The sequence below is a fragment of the Lates calcarifer genome, linkage group LG23 (assembly GCF_001640805.2).
Source record: "Lates calcarifer isolate ASB-BC8 linkage group LG23, TLL_Latcal_v3, whole genome shotgun sequence".
In the NCBI taxonomy this organism is placed as follows: Eukaryota; Metazoa; Chordata; class Actinopteri; family Centropomidae; genus Lates; species Lates calcarifer.
This window is the reverse complement of record NC_066855.1, coordinates 4657264-4676118: the sequence shown is the minus strand read 5'-3', so window position 1 is coordinate 4676118 and position 18855 is coordinate 4657264. Positions and strand designations below refer to the sequence as shown.

At 42.4% G+C, this 18855-nt stretch overlaps 2 protein-coding genes across 6 annotated transcripts in view; one reads left to right on the top strand and one right to left on the bottom strand.

Annotated features, from left to right (window-relative positions):
- LOC108880771 (cytohesin-3) overlaps nt 1-7689 on the top strand; it is a 29108-nt gene extending 21419 nt beyond the window's left edge. Inside the window, exons 10-13 of the mRNA XM_018672473.2 lie at nt 1566-1642; nt 3299-3370; nt 3487-3641; nt 6189-7689. Coding sequence (XP_018527989.1) covers nt 1566-1642; nt 3299-3370; nt 3487-3641; nt 6189-6261 — 377 coding nt within the window. The 3' untranslated portion in view covers nt 6262-7689. The remainder of the gene's footprint in view (nt 1-1565; nt 1643-3298; nt 3371-3486; nt 3642-6188) is intronic.
- A 294-nt stretch (nt 7690-7983) lies between these two features.
- On the bottom strand, nt 7984-18798 carry usp42 (ubiquitin specific peptidase 42). 5 transcript variants are annotated; one of them, XM_018672459.2, is made up of 18 exons: nt 18216-18798; nt 16579-16828; nt 15626-15832; nt 15338-15448; nt 15025-15124; nt 14291-14358; nt 14111-14181; nt 13901-13983; nt 13672-13783; nt 13407-13547; nt 12867-12967; nt 12404-12569; nt 11610-12299; nt 11425-11507; nt 10166-11278; nt 9518-9831; nt 9343-9408; nt 7984-9208 (listed from the first exon to the last, which is right to left on the bottom strand). In XM_018672459.2, the coding sequence occupies exons 2-17, from the start codon at nt 16817-16819 to the stop codon at nt 9347-9349; spliced, it is 3663 nt and encodes a 1220-aa protein (XP_018527975.1). In that variant the 5' UTR covers nt 16820-16828; nt 18216-18798; the 3' UTR covers nt 7984-9208; nt 9343-9346. The 5 variants fall into 5 exon arrangements, with proteins under 5 accessions (XP_018527975.1, XP_018527978.1, XP_018527977.1 ...); XM_018672462.2 differs by having other exon boundaries at nt 9518-9828; XM_018672461.2 differs by having other exon boundaries at nt 10166-11275.
- Nucleotides 18799-18855: the final 57 nt, after the last annotated feature.

The following is an 18855-nucleotide window of genomic DNA, read 5'->3' as shown; positions in this document are numbered from 1 at the left end:
TTTAGATGTCTGCAGAATATATCCCAGAATGAGCCAGTGGAGGGGTCAAAAAGACACTGTTAGTCATCTGTTCATGTTGTAAGAAGAATTGAGCCAAGCTTGTACTCTGAGACGGAGACAGATATAGACACTTCTTCTCCTCAATAGAAAAAAAAAAAAACATCTAATCAACATTTATATTGGAATGTCTGGCCAGTCAGTGTAAAATGCTGCAGCTATTATGCCTGTGAGAACCTCATATTTATTCAACAAATAACATTTTGATCTAAAGTACACTCATGGGAAACATTTTTATCTGATTCAATAATGCTAATTATAAAAATAGACAAATGTGAGACTTTGTACTCCCTCACATTTGTGCAGAGTTTTGAAACTTCCCACATTCATTTGCACTCCCTCTCCAGAGTGATCCTAAACAAACAACTGGGTGGAAAATCTACATTAGAAACATTCATTCCTGTAGTAAAAATCATAATAGATGTCAGGTTTTAAGGATGAAATTAAACATTTTGCTAAGAGGGATTAAAAAAAGTCTCCAGACTGCCTCATGGTTGACTGTAGCAGAATAACATATTTACTGTATTTACCTGATGAAAGAAGGCTATATTTTACATGCTGATTCCAGTTCAGTGTGTAGAATGCAGTGGCTGCATCATAAAGAAAATATTGCTCATAAATAATACACCTTAGACGTTGGATTTTAGTCTAGCTAGCAGTATAGAATGAAAATCTGGGTCAGGCGAACATTACATATTGATTACATCAGTAACAGCTGCTTTTTGCTTGTTTTGTAGAGTCAGCAAACATGTTATTATAGTGCACATATTGCAGACTGTACATTGACATCAGCCACATTATGTTTTTTTTGATTACATAGGTGAATCGCTCATTGCGTCACCGATGGTGTAATAAACAGAAAATCCAGTAATCCCAGTAATCCACTTTTATCTGATGGTCAAGGCAGATGGAAAGGTTTTGCTCTCAGAAGGAAATCTCCTTAGATTATCCCTACGTTCAGATGTTTACTTGTGTAATGATCGGCTCAGGCTGTGTTTGACTTGAACTTTTGAGATCACCCATTCCAAGACTGAATCCTCTGTGGAAAAATTGTGATTCATTATATTTTTCTGACATTGTTTTCTATTTTTAAAGTATCAGCAGACGCTGCTCTCAAGTCAAGCTCGTATAAATCCATCACTCTCACAGGCCACCACAGCTGAATGCACTCCTGCTTTAGTTGTCGATACATACTCTGTATGTGGTGTTTACATGTCTGGGATTGCTCCTGGAAGGTAACACTGGGTTCAACTATTTTCACAAGCCCACCCCCCTCCACCTCCACCCTTACGCTTGCCTGCAGAGCCCTCAGGCATCGCTCTCTGGGGACTGGGAGCGGTTGGTGGAGGGAGTATCCAGCCTCTGATTGAGCCTAATAATACAGAGAGATGATGATCAGAACCAGATGTGGCACGTGGAGCTGAGGTCTCCTGCAGGTTAGCCTTTACATGCACAAACACTGTCACCTCTTCGGTTTCAAATCAAATGTTGTGTGTTTCTCTCTGCAGGCGGCCGGGTGAAGACGTGGAAGAGAAGGTGGTTCATTCTGACCGACAACTGCCTCTACTACTTTGAATACACAACAGTAAGTGGACACTTGTGTTTACTCATTGTAACATATGCAGATGACAGCTATTTTGAAACTTAATCTTGGTACTTGTGTTGGGCAAGATTTTATAGGAATAGTTTGGCATTATTGTAAAGCATTAGATGAGAGGATTGATGCCATTTTCATGTTTGTATACTGAATATGAAGCTGTCGTCAGGAGGCTTTTAGCTTAGCTTAGCACAAAAACTAGGAACCAAGGGAAACTGCTAGCCTAGTTGTGCCCAGAGCTTTATATTCTCACCAGTGCCTCTGAAGATTTCAAATTAAAATGTTATATCTTATTTGTTTAATCTATTCAAAACTGAAGTATAAAAACATAGGGTTATATTTCTATATATAACCCTAAACTATTAAACTACTAGTTTCCCACCAGTTCCCTGGCAAAGTCACGGTGATGACAAAACTCAAAACATTGTCTGACACATTACCACCATTAAAACCAAGAGTTGTTGCTTTTACACTCATTTTTTGTTGGATTTTTGTACAGTTTTGTGCGTTTCCAGTCTTCATGCTAGGCTAAGATAACTAGCTGCTGGCTGTAGCTTGATATTTAGCATACAGATATGAGGATGGTGTCTCAGCTAACGCTTAGCCAAAATACGAATAAGGGAATCTCTCAAAATGTTGAAATAATCCTTAGTTTGTTAAGTAGAAACAAACTAACAAAAAAAACCTGACACACTGTAATCAGTGTCTCTCTCATGCACTTTAACATACACACACACACACACACACACACACACACACACACTCACAGGAGTTTAAGACAGAGGCAAAGGTCTTTGCCTTCCAGCTCTGCTCTTTAACAGATGTAGCCCCTTTGACCTAAATGAACCACACTCCAGCACTTAACATGAGGCATCATGGGAAACATCTGCAAAGTCCATGGCACACATCTGGCCCCCTCTAGGCTCTAAGCCAAGTGCCTCCCCCAACCTGCTGCGAGAGTCACCCCACTCCTCACCCCAGCAACCCAGCGTCCCTAATTCTGAGAGTCCCACCCCACGCCCTCCAAACACACACACACTGTAGTGTGGCACACACTCAAAAAGGCTTGCACACAGCCAGCTGTGAGCAGCTGGCCTCGAGCATTTCCTCACCCCGCTGTGCCCCCTCATTAGAAGGAAGATAACAAGCAGGACATGGGGTCTGTTCCTCAAGGTCCCCCCCCCAACACACACACACACACACTTCACATCTGGCCCTGCAGACACAATGGCAGTTCGCTGGAGGATGGAGAGTGTATCGGTTACGTCTCCCTCGGGTGCTGTCCCCTACATGACCAGGATGAATAAAAACCTCCAGTGTGCTTTAATCACCACCTTGGATTTTTTTTTGACATCGATGCTGTCAGGCTCAATATAACGTACAGATAACAGTCAGAATACTTAGTGTTGCTGCAGGGCATTAAAGCTGCTACATGTTTATCCTTTAATATTTTTATTTCCTGACTTGTAGCTGATGTAAATCATAATTTCTTTGAATAATGAAGAATAGTTATCCAGTAGATGTCATTGTGTCCTCGTTGCACACTTGTTCTGGTTCTCATCTTTGATGTGTGAAGAGACGTGTACGTTCTGAATGAGTCATGTGTTGACGCTGAATGCTGCCTTTGTACTTGTTTGTCTCCAGGATAAAGAGCCTCGTGGGATTATTCCTCTGGAGAACCTCAGTATCAGGGAGGTGGACGAGCCCAGGAAACCTGTAAGGAGCAACTCCAGGCACTGACAACACACAGACAACAAAAAAATCATTTTTTCTCAGAGATGTTATTTTTGTCACCATGCGCATCAGTCGTTTGCCTCCTGATCTCTTCCCAGAACTGCTTTGAGCTCTACAACCCCAACCACAAAGGTCAGGTGATCAAGGCCTGCAAGACCGAGGCGGACGGGCGGGTCGTCGAGGGCAACCATGTCGTGTACAGGATATCGGCCCCCACGCCAGAGGAGAAGGAGGAGTGGATCAAATCCATCAAGTAAGAGGCGGCGCGTTAGTGTGGATCCATTTACACTGAGAGGGCACTTAGCCAACACCGAGCCTGCTCCCATGTGGGACTTTCTCACATCTGACCTTGACTGTGAGAAACCAACACACACACATATATACATGGAGCTGTGAGCTTAATCATAGATGTGCAGACCAGCACACACACACACACACACACACACACACACACACACACACTGGTGACTAAATGTGACTCTGTTTCTCACACTTCCACACAGATAACACTCAGAGGTGATTTCTGCTCTGCTGGATAAGTTCACTTCCCTTTGATTAGCGCTCAGCAAAGACAAACACACACATGTGCACACACACCTACTCAGCCACTATGCGCTCTCAGAAGTGTGTTGGCAGGCTTTACACCCGCTTTGTCATATCCAAACGCTGCCTCGTTAACCAGTGAGCAGAGTGGAGGTGCAGCCAGTAAATTGGACCCAGTGGGTAATTGATCAGCTCGTTGGTTACCATCCACTCGGCTGCAGCTTCACTGGCAAATGTGATCAATATCAGAGCAAAAAAATCATATTACACCGTCCTTCCATGCTCTAATGATATTAAAAAACCACTTAACATTGACAGATGTGTATCAATTAAATGAGAGTGATGGGATTTTCAGCTAAGTTACTGGAATCTTGTTCGGGTGAGGCTGCTTAGTGTACAGTTAAAGCGATTGGGAAGAGGAGAGAGGTGCTAATTTTTCTTGGTTTGTGTCGGTTGACCTTCAGATGACTCACTGCCTCTATCACAGGTTTCACACTCCTGTTACAGGCCTCAGAGTGCTCTTAGTGTAAAAGCACTAGTGTGATTCAGGATGGTTGTCTCTTGGTGTTTGAGTCTAGTTGCATGTTGTATGGTGAAGGCTCTTCCTGTTGTTGTTGGAATGATAAAGATTGCAGGTTGGACTCAGCAAAACAGAGCCGCGCTGCTTCCACCACACTCTCACTTGACTCAGCTGCTGCGGTGGCGGCAGACTGTCCTGTGGTCAGCACATTCACACACACCTGACTCATCTGCATGGGTGGAAATTGCACTTGTGGTGACTCTTTTGCGTACACAGACACTGGCCATCTCAGCGCGTCCACTGCCCTGCTGCTGGGAAGGCTGCAGATTACTCAGCGTTATTCCCATCTTTAGTTTGTGACACTGACAACACAGCAGGATGTGAGAAAAGACTATAGAGCTGCGTTAACACACACTAACGACAACTTAACATGGCTATGGTTGAATTTTAGAATAACAATGTATCAAACTACTGTGTAATGTGACAGGTGTTGCTTGTAGTTAATTAACTCACATAATTATCACCTGGCTTGGCACCTCTTTTAGCGCTGTGAAGTGTTTTAGCTTCTTTCAGCTCATTGTTTTGGTCTTAAAGCCCATGACTTTACTGTTTTGGGTTGTTTTCGCAGAGAAGGCAGGTGGTTTTTAGCAGAAAAAGGTCTGACCCGCTGTATGCTACAAGCCCAACACAAAATGGCGGACAAAGTTAGCAGCTAGCTAGGTGGAGCAATTAGCCTCTAAGGAGTCAGATAATTAAAAACACAGTAAAAGAAGAGTTAATATGGGACTTAACATTCATTAGGTGGCCTGAAACACAATTCAAAGTGTGTGTGATTGTTGCTCCATATCTGCCAGACGTGTAAACAGGCAGTCGTTTGCTAAGTTTAGCACATCAGCTTAAAAGTTGATAATATGCCAGAGTGGCTGTGGTAAAAATGGAAAAAGCTAATGGATCACAGCATTAAAGGAAAACTCCACCCTAAAATGATGGTTTGCTGTTGAGAGCAGCTGTGGGTGATTCACTTTGAGGCCACAGTTTTCCTGCTTCACCTTGTTTGTCACATTTGAAAAAAGAAGAGTTTTGTGGTGAGCAGAGGTTTCCATTAGTAAGCACACTGTTGTGGTTGCAGTCCCCTTAAAATATGCAGTGAGAGCTAACAAGAATAGTCATAGTTACATGGAAATATCAGAAACCTTATCCGGTGAATCAATAGAGGCAGAAACCCATTATACAAGTGTTGTTGCACTTTGCTGTGAACACTTTGACTGACTGCTTTCTCCTCCAGAAAGCCTTAAATAAGGCTAACTGATAAAACCTTTCATGCGTTACTGGTGGAGTCTGTTGTTCAGTGTGTCGTTTTTTTTTCCTGTGGATAACATAAATGATGAGATGTTGAGATATTTATAGCACAGCAAGTGGAGTTTGAGTGAAGAGCAGGTTTCCACCCTAACCTTAACCCTAACCCAGTGTCAACAAATCACTGTCCAAGTCAGGTTTTGGTGTTGATCAGAAAATGGGTTTGTCTTTCTGAACCCACCAGAATGCAGAAAAGACACAAGACATGATGTATTCTGGGTAAGATGCACTGACTGAGACAAGACAGATTAAGGTCAAGTTAGTAAATTACTGAATCTCATCCTAAAATAATCACAGGATGCTCTGAACGTCACAAACTGATCATGTGTAATGGTGTTTTCTCTAACAATAGACGTGCTTCTTCCTGTCCTCTCTCCACAGAGCGAGCATCAGCAGGGATCCTTTCTACGACATGCTGGCCACCAGGAAGCGGAGGATAGCAAATAAGAAATGATGACCGCCCACGTTCAACCGCATCTGCATCACCACTGTTTCTGTGACCAGCAGCAGAGTCCTTGTATGTGTGTGTGCGTGTGTGTGTTACAGGGGTCATGAAGAGCTCCTATTTGCTATTTCAGGGGAGGAGGACAAGTGGCAGATGTAGGTCGGAGTTTGTGAGACTGAAATGGATCAAGTTTGTCTGCACCTCAGCTCTGAGCTGATGTCAACGTGCACACTTTGAACACTAATGTGAAATGGAGAAGGAGGAACTGGAGAAGTCTTTACCAAGCTGGATGTGAATGGACACCAGGATGAGGACTACAGTTTACTTGAGGAACAGCCATGACTGGAATCATATTGCCCTCTGCTGGACACACAAGGAATTAAATCTACAGCACTAGAAATGCATAGTGAGGATCTGAAACCTGAATCGCCCTGATCAAATGGCATTCCTTTCATCCAGGCCCGGCTCGCCTGGTCGGTTATCTGCTCTCTGCCGGCAAGACTCCCAGATACCAGTCGACATTTTATTATCTTCACCTCACATGTCCTCCGACGGCTGCCAACACCAACAATCTTTTATAGTATCCTCTTGCTCTAGGAAGTCTCAAGCTTTTAAAATCAGCTGGTCTGATTGTTAGCCCTCAAGTGACTGTATCTGTATATGCAAACACACTGATTTAATCAAGAAAGTGAAACCTCGGCTCATATTCTTTTTGCATTTACAAAATCACCCCTGTGTTTTCTCTTCGAAAACAAAGAAGCAGAAGAGTTTGGGGAGTAATATCAAACATATATTAGTGGAACGACCCTTTAAAGAGGCCAGTTTTAAAAAGCTACAGTGAGTCATACAGTATATTAGTTCTGTACTGTTATGGATTGAAGATCCACCTCTGTAATCAAGTTCATTTCTTTTGTATTTATTTTCTTATTGTTTAACAAAAGAGGCAGCCCCCCCGACTTACATTATGCATGTATAGTATATAATGTACATACTGTTTTTTTTTTTTTTTTGTTCTTTGTTGTGGTTATGTAGCATGTAAATCACAATGGCCATAGCCTATACCCGTTCACCTTTTTAGTTCAACAGCTAACAGTTTACAATAGTGGAAGAGGGACCTTGTGCAGAGCAGTGAAACCTCCTCACACTGTGTTATTACTGAGAATCAGATAATACATGATGATGTGATATGAAAGAAAAACTCACTATGCTGAGATAGCATCCGACATATGCGGGTTCAAAACACCCTTGAAAAGGTGAACTCCAATCATGTGAACACTGACTGGAATCTGAGGACTGTTGTCCCCTCCCTCCCTCCCCCCGATCAAACCAACCCACAGCCAAAACTTTCCTTACTAGGTTTAAACATGGTTTGATCTCAGTTTGGAAAAATTGCTCCTGAATACTTTGATGAATAAAAATAACATCTTGATCAGAGAACAGTTCTTGTGTGAATTTAGTGAGAGAAGCTCGACTCACCAAACATACCGAGTCTTTGGTTATTTCAAACATGGGGGAAAAAAAGTGTTGTGAATAAATTATAGTGAGCTCACCCTAACAGCTAGAAAAGTGTTTTTAACAAAACCTGAATACAGGAAGAGTTTCCATCCTCACTGACTGTATCCACATTATAATTTAACTGTAGTGGAACAAGAGGCTCGAATACAATCAATCTATTCTACATAATTTAAAGGCAGACAGGAGCTTTTTCCAGAAACACCTGGCAACTCGTCATTCATCTCAATCAGCATTTTTCATTCATTTCACACAGCTTGTAAACAAAGTCAAAGACTGAGAACAAATTACAATTTCTGACATTAACAAATGTATTTTAAGGCTTTTACCTTAGACAATGTATAAATTCTGACATGCTAAACTAAAAGGTATAACAGCAGTTTTTCAACGTCTGTCTAAAATTGAAAAAAAAAACAAAAACAAAAAAAATAAAACAAAGCAAACCATACTCATTATTGACGTCTGTCCAACAAATATGGTCAAAATTAACAAGTTTTTCTAAAAACAAAGCAAAACAACAAAACATCTACTGATAATCCTGATACAGGATTTTTACGTATAAAAATAACTGATAGTACAGTTCAAAATTAAATTCACAGTATTTTTTTTTATGATGCTAGAAGACACAAACTGTATTTTTCATTAAAAAGCAAACACAAATGGTCCACAGCCATGATAACAAGTTTTGATGCTTTTCTTTTTGAACATTTAAAATAAAAAGAATGTGTGAGGAGAGAGCGCCATCATGTAGAGAAAAATCTTCAGATCTTGTGAAAAACTTGAAAAAGTAGAGTGAATCTTAGGCTTCAGGGCAAAAAAATGAAACAAATAAATGCAAAAGAAAAGAAAAAAAAAAGCTGGGAAATGTCCTCAAGTCTGTCCAGGGTTTAGGTGGAGGTATCAGTCAGCGAAGCCTTGTTCCCACCACTGCACTCATCTGCCTCAGTCATGAATTTCTCCCTCCTTTGTTTTGTCCAGTGGGAATCAAAGAAAAAACAGAAAAACGTTGCAGCTCTGTAGATATGGTGACATCTTAAACTTGCAGTCAATGTGATGCCTTACAGTCCTTTCCTTCGGCAAGTTCCCTTTTGTTTCATCCTCATCTGAAGCAGGTGGATAAATCCGTGATGGAAGTTAACAAGTTTTCAAGTCCTGAGTTCCACTGAGCAGCAGTTTGAGATGTTTAAGCTCCAGGCTTTGTTTGTGTTCATACAAGTATATATTAATATTTTTCATCATAAATGTTCAACAAGGTGACAGTCATTTTTTAAACCATAGTTAGGAGAATTACAGGCAAATAAATCAACGTCTTAAAAAAAGATTTCTGAACATTTTAAAACACTTTGCTTGTGGTAAAAATACAATATATTCCCAATGAAGAAGCACCATGTCAAAAAGTTGTTGATGTCATTCCTCTGCTGTTGTTAAAATGGTGTTGATGTGTCTGAAACGAGAAAGAAGAGGCCTTCATGCAATCTGTTTGCTCAAACATTTGTGCCTATGCGAGTTCCTACTGTTTATCAGCACGGAGTGTGCTAGAGCATACTGTGATGATCATTAAAAAGGACACCCACTCACAGAATCAGTGTTTCAGGCCGCTGGAGAATCCGTGGGAGTCACCGTTTGTTCGGCTGTAACCGTTTCCTGCAAAACAGGATCAGTGCTTTAAACCGACGTGCTCCATGGCAGCGTTAAGCTCAGCACTGTGGTGATTCTTTGGGGGGTGACTATGAAAGAGAAAAACCTGTAATACCTGTGTATCCGTTGAGATGGCGGTGAGTTGAACCGTTGGTGGGTGAGGTGTGATGGGATGGGGGTAGATGGTTGCTGCTGCCGTCAGCGTCATCCACGCGGCGTCGCTTTTCTGGCGAAAGACCATTGTCATGTTTAGCGTCCTTGGTGTCGTGGTGACGTCGCTTGCGGCTTTCTCTCTCCTCGCTGCTTCTGTTCTTGTGGTCGTGAGCGGCTCCTGGGCTGTGCTGCTCAGCCTCGCTGTCCCGCTGCCTCCTCTTTTTCTTCTTTTTCTTTTTTATCTCTGCGGCTCTGTCTGAATCCCCGTCAGAACTTCTGGGAGAAGACAGAAAAGACGACGATTATTCTTAATCATCAACAGCTTAAGACAAATAATGTGAGGCTCCAACTCACAGTTACTTTTATGGCTGATCAATCATTTAGCCTATGGAATTTCAAAATAAAACATCAAAAAATAGTGAAAAAATGTAATTACAACATCAGAGCATGAGATGACATCGTCCAAAAACATACAGTTAACTGGTATGTGACAAAGAAAAGCAAAAAATCTTTCATCTGAGAAGCTGAAACCTGAAAAGTGAGCATTTTTCACTGCTATCACAGTAGAAATCTATAAAACATTTGATAAATTATCAATAGTATCACTCACCTGCTCTCACGGTGTCTGTCTTTATCCTTTGATTTCTTCTTTTTCTTGCTCTTTTTGTGTTTTTTAGAGTGACGTGCCTCTGGGCTTTCATCTTTGTCCTTGCTCAGATTATCGGCAGTCCTTTTGTGATCCTCCCTGTCAGGAGCTGATCCAGATAAGGAGAGGGAGACCTGAGGGGGTGTGCCCTTGGACTTAGAGGATGTTTCTGGCATTCTGGCAGGTGAGGAACTCTCCTCTTTTGAAGAATGATAGTTCCTCTCTCTGCCGTTGCTCTTGTCCTTCGCCCCCCGGGATTCTCGACTCTCCTGCTGCCACCTCCAGCGACTGTGAGAGTCCTCGCGATAGGAATGGCCGTGTCCCCTCCGCTCACCGTCCCAGTCCTCTCTGGATCGGTGGTGATGGTAGTGGTGGTAGTGGTGAGAGCACCTGTCGCGATCACGCTCCCTCGGGTGGTGGACCGTCCGCTCGTAGCGACGCTCAGAGTCCCAGTCCCTGTAGTATCGATCGTGAGGAGGCAAACGATCCCTGTACGAGCGGTGATGGTGGCGGTGATCTCGGTAGTCCCGTCTATACCGATGACGGTCATTGTCACTTTCTCGCTCCTGACTCCTGTCCCTGTAGTGTCTGTCCCTGTCTCTGCTCCAGTCAGAGCGAGGTCTGTCTCTCTCCCTGTCTCTGGAAGATTGTCTTTCATTGCCTCTGGAACTGGGCTTGAACTGGCGCTGCTCCTTAGCATCTGTACGTCCCTCAGTCCCTGTTGACGGTCCATTGGTCTGTGGTAGATCCTTGGCTTCATCCCCGCTTATGCTAACCTTCTGTGAAGCAGCAGATGCCCCATTGGTGCTTTGGGAGCAGTCTGGCAGGGTGGATAAGGCCGCGGGGTTGCCATGATGTGAAGAAGAATTAGATTCTCTAGATGCGACGGGATGGGTCTTCGTGGCAGTAGCTGAAGGTGGAGTGCTAGCAGCAGAGGACGCTGTATGCTGAGGCGGGGGTTCAGACACAGTTTTAGCCCTTGTGTGAAGAGTGGAGAGGTGCTGGCTTTCACTGGCAGCAGAATGGATGCTCTGAGAAGAACTGGCCTGCGATGAGGCTGAATTATGTGCCTCTCTGCTGGAAAAACAAAGCACATAACTTTGACACCAAACTTTTAGGGTGCAGTGTGAAAAATGTAAGAAAAAAAACTTCTAATAACTTCTAATATTTGGTTGGCAAAGCATTAACTTTTTATCCTGGTCAGTGTTAGAAGGCTAACTTACCTTGTCTGGCTATGGTCACCATCTACTCCATTAGCAGCCACGGTAGCCACAGAGGACAAACTGCCATGATTACTGCCAGAGATCTGAAGGAATATTACATCATTAATGAATTCATTTTAAACTACTATCAATGCAATGAATCAACATATTAAAAAGAGATAGCAAAAACATAAAACATAATTTACCTTGTCAGAGGTGTTGTGTCCATTGACTTTGTGTTGTCCATAATGGTGCCCGTTTTGGCCTGATTTAGTGACACCATAGGCTGAGCCATTTAATCCATTACCATTATGGTGCACTCCTGCCTCTCCGTTTGTAGCTTTAGGAGACTTATCAAAGACATCTCCTGCTCTGTTGTTTCCATTAAGGTGAGACTTGGAAAAACAGCCGTTATCCAGAGCACCACAGTTCTCCTGGTCTGATTCCTCTGAGGACTCTTGGCCGTACGGCACCAGGAATGATGCTCCATTGCCTCCGGTGTGGTGATCCCCGTTGCTGCAAGACGTGCCGTTAACGTGGTTAAGCTGACGTGGAACAAAGCGAACATCTGAGTGGACATCTGAGGTAGACTGTGAGGAGGATAAAGAGGTGGAGGAGGAGGAGCTGCTGCTGGCAGAGGATGGCTGGCTGTAAGAGGAGGAGGAGGAGGAGGAGGAGGAGGACGGGCGGCTCGGTTTGCCTTGTCCGATGTAGAATGAAAGCTTCTGGCGCTTGTCGTGGTCTGGGATCATTGTGGGCCGGCTGATTGAGTGGGAGATGGAAGAGGAAGAGGCCAGTCCATGGCTAGGTTTTCCCACAACACTGCTGCTGGTGCTGGGCTTGGAGCTTGTGGGATAGTCTCTCAGAGATCCATTCCCATTAACATGGAGAGAGCTCTGAGGAAGAAACAAGGAGGACACAGGAACATGTTTTAAGTGCCAAAAACTGGCTTAATGCTTAAAATGACAATAAAGTTATCATAGTTGGATGTCGGCAGTACCTTGCTCATGTGTGGGGGCAGCTGTGGACCTATGAAGCCAATGTTGTTGTGGTGGACGGTGGTGTTGATGCGTGGGATCACCACCGGTCGTGGAGATGACTGACCAGGTATTCCTGGGTTATGGCTCATGTGACTGTAGTCCCCTGCTTTTTTCACATCACTGGACCTGATGGCACAAAGGAAAATGTGTAACCGACCAAGATTTTAGAATATTTTCTCAAAAAGCAAACAAATGAACAAAAAAATAAATAGTGTGGAGAAATGCCAGAGTTTAAATTTGACTTAGAAAGGCACAGAAAGGCTACATTTAACTGAATCTGAGCTTGTACAGTAAATGTGTAATTTACCCAGAATATTCAAGTGAGCACCGTACAATGTACCAATACAATAAAAAGTTATCATGATACATTACTGTTAAATTCTACATCCACCCAACAAACAGAAATGCTTATGATTTACTCACTTGATGTAGAAGAGGACATAGGCCTGCTGGTTGAGAACAGACCTGATGTCACTGACAGACACAGAGGAGTCGTTCATCTGATACCACTGACCATTGCTTGCCTGTGAGACACAACAACAGTTGGTAGGACACAATAGATTAATCACTGTCACTCAACTTCCATTTTCAAATGTTTACATTTCTCAGTTTCTGAACTGGATCTGTTAAATATGATAAAAGTTGAAAAGATTTCTAATGCTGAGTACAAAAACATTACATATAAATGTGTTGTCAGAGTAATATTACATTCATATACTTTTTCAAGTTTTTGTATGCACTCAAACTAGTAACTGGACATTTCTTTCTCTGTAATTTCTCAGTTAAGACCTCAATCTATTAAGGCTTTTGTAGGAAGTCTGCATTCAACTCTGCTAAAGTAAGTTGTTGATGAAGTGTTATAGAGATAAATGTGTGTGCATGTGCAAGTGCTGTTGCCAAGTGCATATGCACATGTGCAGCATCCTGATAGATTAGAACAGTGACCTGTATCAGTGCCAGTACCTTAATATAGCAGAAGTAGTGTCCAGCGTGACAGCTGAATCCAGAGTGGACCAGTACAGCATACAGCCCATAGACCTGGGACTCTCCTTGGGACTGAGACATGAAGGGCCGCAGGTCCAGGTACTCTGGATATTTCACATCCTATTGACCACAGAACAGCTGGTTAATATCAAACTACAGTCAAATATGCATTTAATACTGACACCACTTTACAGTGGAGGTGTCCTGTCTGTAGCTGAATGTTAGTCCATGTCTGTTGGGGTACCTTTGTAATTTTGCCACCACTGAAGTTTGCAAAGCGTTTGAGTGAGAGGGTGAGCACGTTAGAGCTGCGGTGGATGGTAAATCTCTTTGAGGCTGTGACCATTTTTTTGCACCTACAGGGGACAAAGTGTTCAGTGGTTAGTTGACAATTCAACAAATAAAATAAATAGACAAACAATTAAAATGCTGTCTCTTTCTCATAGACTCCTTTACTTTGTCAAACAACTTACTTGGTGCATTTATAGGCGTTTTCTCCATCAAGCTGCTCTGGCTTAACAAACTGCTCCAGAGCCTTGGACACACTGGGAGCCGTCTGAATATAAAGAAAAATCAGTTTTGAGGTCAGGTTTTGTTGTAAGGATTGTTGACAAAATCTGAATTAATTGATTTGAAACATATCAGACTCACAACTCACTAAGAATTTAGTTTTTTTTTTTTACCTTAATTTCCAGAGTAATATCCAGAAAAGGATCAAATGTATCTGAGACTGCTTTGCAGTTTAAACATTTAACTGAAAAAGATAAATCAGTGTTATTAGCCTAGTGAAGCTGTAAAACAGAAAAACATGACATCAAGTAGAAGAGACAAATCAAGAAAATGAATTAAGACTAATAACTTACCTCTGGACCTCAGGTACCCGCCAAATACTTGATGAATGAAAGTGGTTGCCTGTGTTTGCCTGTCCAATCTTCCATAGGGATAAATATTATGAGGAAAAAAAACAACCAAAAAGGTAGTGAAATAATTTACTGTCAGCCTCATTAAACAAATATTTTCTGGCTATACTGGTGCAGATAAAAAAAAAGTCACTTTGTGGTATTTTGCCCTGACAGGTTACAAGATAATACAGGCCAGGGAGCAGGAGTGAAAAAGGGAGGAATTAGAGCAAGAGTAATTAGTTGAGAGGCCACCTGTTAGTAGAGAATAAGAATCGACTTGATACTTGAGGTTCTTAAGATCACTTTTTAAGGGTCCCATGAGAACCATAATGGTCAGCAGTGTATCTATTAAACATGCCCTGCTGTACATTTAGTTAAAAATACATGTAGGCCTCATGTGTACATAACCTACTTGGCTCTGCATTGATATCATATATTTCAGCAGTAAAAAGAAATACTTCGGTATATGTACATGGAGTACTTATGCAAGATTTATACTGTATGGCCTCCTCAAGATGTGTAGATCAGCAGAATACCTAGGGCCTTCTAGTATCATGAATCTGACTTTAGTTTTAATTTCATAAATAACTATGTAATAAAGTAAACAAACAAAAAAATCACTGACAACCTTTCAAAGTAGACATATGATTGTGTAATCCATTTTTGCAAGGTACACATCTTAGGATAAAACTCACTTGGTTCCAGGTAAGCAGGACTTTTGCATAGCATCCACTGTGTACCGCAGGAACTCATGGGCATCCTCTTGGCTTCCATAGCGGAAGTGCTTTGCTATCCCTGTGTGGGAAAAACACAAAGTGGGAAGATAGATAAGCTTGGTAAATACAGCCAATGATTTTAGCAGCAGATTTCTAACACTTAACTCCCACTAGAAAATCTCCCTCCAAAATGAAAAGGTAAACAGCCTCACAGCGCCTCCTGTCATTCATTTTAGGTAAGTATTTTGCAGGGCACAACTTCAACACTCTTGTTTTATGGACAGTCACTTACTTTTCAGCTCATTGAGCACACCAATAGGCTTGATGACATTCCCAGAGTTAGCAAAAACCTGAATGATGTGGTTTTGCATTGTGCACATCATACAGAACCCTGGCTCATGACCTGTAACAGGCACAGATGGACAAAAACACTGATGAGTAAGATATGATTCAGAAAAGAAAGCAGCTCATAGATACTGCCAAAATGACCAAGACTGATGTGATAAATATTGCATGACTGTACAGTTACACAAGAACTTTGGTGCAAAGACACACCATGAAACGCTTAACACTAACTCACATGTTTTAGAGTGCTCCCGTGTCAGCATGTAGTTGGCAAATGGAGGGGTGTAGGTGAGACACTGCAGGGCTGAGTTAAGGAAGCAGGTGTTCCCCATGTTCTGCAGGCCTGCACCAATGCGGTGAACCTGGGTCCACTTCAGGTTGAGCCGCTCTGGAGGGAAGAGGACCTTCTGGGGCAAGTCAATGCCGTCACCACTGCTTATCACTGGACACACAGAGGTGACATCATTACTAAAATGAGCCTCGATGTATTTGCCTGGTCCAGAATATCAACAAGTTTCTGTATGTATGCTACATCGCTTATATAGGCACAAACTGACACATGGTAAAGGAACATCTAGGCCTTACAGTCATAACTATAACTGATTAGATATATAATATGATTCTTACTACTGAGTAAGACTGTAAGACAAACTGAAGAAGAAGAGACAAGACAGCGTTTGCTTTCTCTTTTGTTTATGCTAAACAAGTCAGGCTGCTGCTCTCTATATCAAAACTCCAAATGCGTCACAAGCTCAAATGATTGATCATGCTCTTGATTCAAAACTGGCTTGGTTATGTAACTGGATGAATGAAAGTAGAGTGGAAGCAGCAACACAACACCCACAAAACCAGTTGTGTCACACTCTCATACAGTAACAATAGCAAAAATTTTTAGCCTCATTAGTGCAGCTCTGTATTACTTCTGTATTAAATTTCAGGATAAAAGCTCTCAAACTGCTAGCAAGAGTATGTCACTTAAAATATTACATCATCACAGCATCCAGAACACTATGAACACTTGCAAAATGGTCTTTTTTCCTTTCTTTTTTTTTTTTTTTTTTTAAATAAAACCAACAACTTCATAATCCAAAGTTATTTGGAAAGTATTTGTACCTGCATCTGCAACAAAACCAAACAAAGTGTTTGGTATTAGTCTCAAATACATGTACAACTGTTGCCTGCCCCTACCTTGCTCCTTGGGCCGGTCCACAGAGGAAGGGGTACTGTTGTAGATGGCAGCTCCAGGTGTCGGGCCCAGGCAGCCTCCTGGAGCCTTAAGCCTCGGAGAGTCACTGGGCATGGTAGGGCCCACTGCCCAGCTGCTGGAACAGCTGCCGTCCATCCCCACGTCTCCACTGGTGAAGGGGGATCGCTTACACCCGACTGACTCGTGGTCAGACTTTTCTGAAGATCTGTCAACTATGGTCATTGTTCATTGCTGCGTGAGGGGAAGAAACACAAAAATATATTAGTTAAGGAGCTGTAGAAAACAAAGATAGATCTCAGGGTTTAGCATTTTTCATTTCTATTGTTGTTGTAACAATAGAAACAATATTGTTGAAATATCAGCATTTGTCACAGATTATCAACAAAGTGTAGTAAAATACACTATAATTTTTATATGTGGTACTATCACCCTTAGTAAATAAATGTCAAAAAAACAATATTAAATGTGATTATTTTTGGAATAAACTCTCTAGTAGCCTACATTACGAGAGCGCACTAAGTGCCGCCAGTTGCACACCAGATTATTTATATACTAAACCACCTTCAGTGGAAGCAGTCAGAAATAGCTAAATCTCTCAGCACTGAATCCTGGTTGCATGTTGTTATTATGACTAGCGTTGAATATTATGACTGAACAAGAGTCCACTACGTCTTAGAGACAGCCTTAACTGACTTATCGCGCTTATCAATTAACAATAGCATATTTGTTATGCAGCTTCTACTTGTATCGAAAAACTAACACACTAAGATCTCGGTGACTGCCATTTATGGCTACCCTCAGCTACAAAACAAACGTCAGAAAACACTAGCAAGGCGCTCATTCCTCTTTTGAATATGTTCAAATCGACCGACCTATGAGACCAACGATAGAAATTAGTTTACAAAAGTCACAAGGAGAGCGTTACTGGTTTAAAACCCCGACCGAGGAAATTTCCTGGTCGGAAGCACGTTTACAACAGCAGCTGTTCCCTCCCACCTGCTCCGGCAGACTGGCTCACATTGGCTAACAGGCGGCAGCTAGGCCTTTAACACGCAGCGCCGCTGAACTTCAATATAACACGCATTAAAGCCGTTGTTTGCTCTTGTGGGAGACGGAGCACCGATTAAAAGCTCACCTTTGTCGTCGAAGACTGAAACAGAATGACTGATGAGGAGCGGGCGGCTCGAGAAGCCACCAACACCATGGAAACGGCGAACGTAACACATAGCTACCGAACGCAGCTAACATTACGTGCGGCGGCGCTCGTGCGGCAATATTGATGCTAGCGCTGCTAGCTAGCTCGGCACGATGGGCGCTTTCTGACATGGCGGAGAGTAACGTAGCCATTTGCTTCAAATGTCTAAGAGCAGTTTTCTGCTTCCAGTTTGAAATAATTTAGATTTGAGATGTGTAAGCCGGCGTAACGGGACGTCTAGCTGAAAGGAGAAAGGAGGGGTTCGACACCGGCGGCTGAGTATGCTCATTGCGCTGCTCTTTCCGACATGACAGAGAACCGGTGTAACGCTACTATAACAAATCTTGGCGGTTCAAGCCTACCAAAATATTACGGCTGCACGGTTAAAGTGCCACTCGATCGTAAAAGCAACAACACACTCACCTAGAATCTATTACGAATACGTTAATAGCGGTTGTAAATCCATTCCTTATTTCCAGCGGGTGTCCGGCGGTGAACAATGACGTAGCTAATTGCCCCACGGGTACATCCGGGTACCTGCGATGAAACAAGGTCTCTGATTGGCTTTTTCGCCGTTTCTCTGTGAGGAACGTGTTTCGGGAAGATCCGTCGCATGTACACACCTCTGACCTCTGTGTACATGATGTACAATAAACATTATGTGCTTTATACTCACAGAATTACAGTATAAATGGTCTCACCATCATTATTAGGCTACAACAAGACCGCCAGATTGACCTGACAACACACGCTACTGTATCTATGCTGACATGTCCCTTTACAAAATGATGACTGTGTGCCCATAACATTTCCACATATAAAAGTTATGAAAACATATCAAACATATCTGCAACCAGAAACTCAACATCTGAATCACCATCAACCACATGCACAGGCCAGAGATTTGTTTGCATGCATGCAAATAAATGTGCCCATTCAATGGAAATAGGAAGGCTTACTACATCCACAACTTCTTTCTCAGGATCAAGAGGCTGCACAGTCAGAATCAATTCTGCTTATAGGTCACTTTTTCACTTTGTCATAAATGCATTGCTTTCAAAGT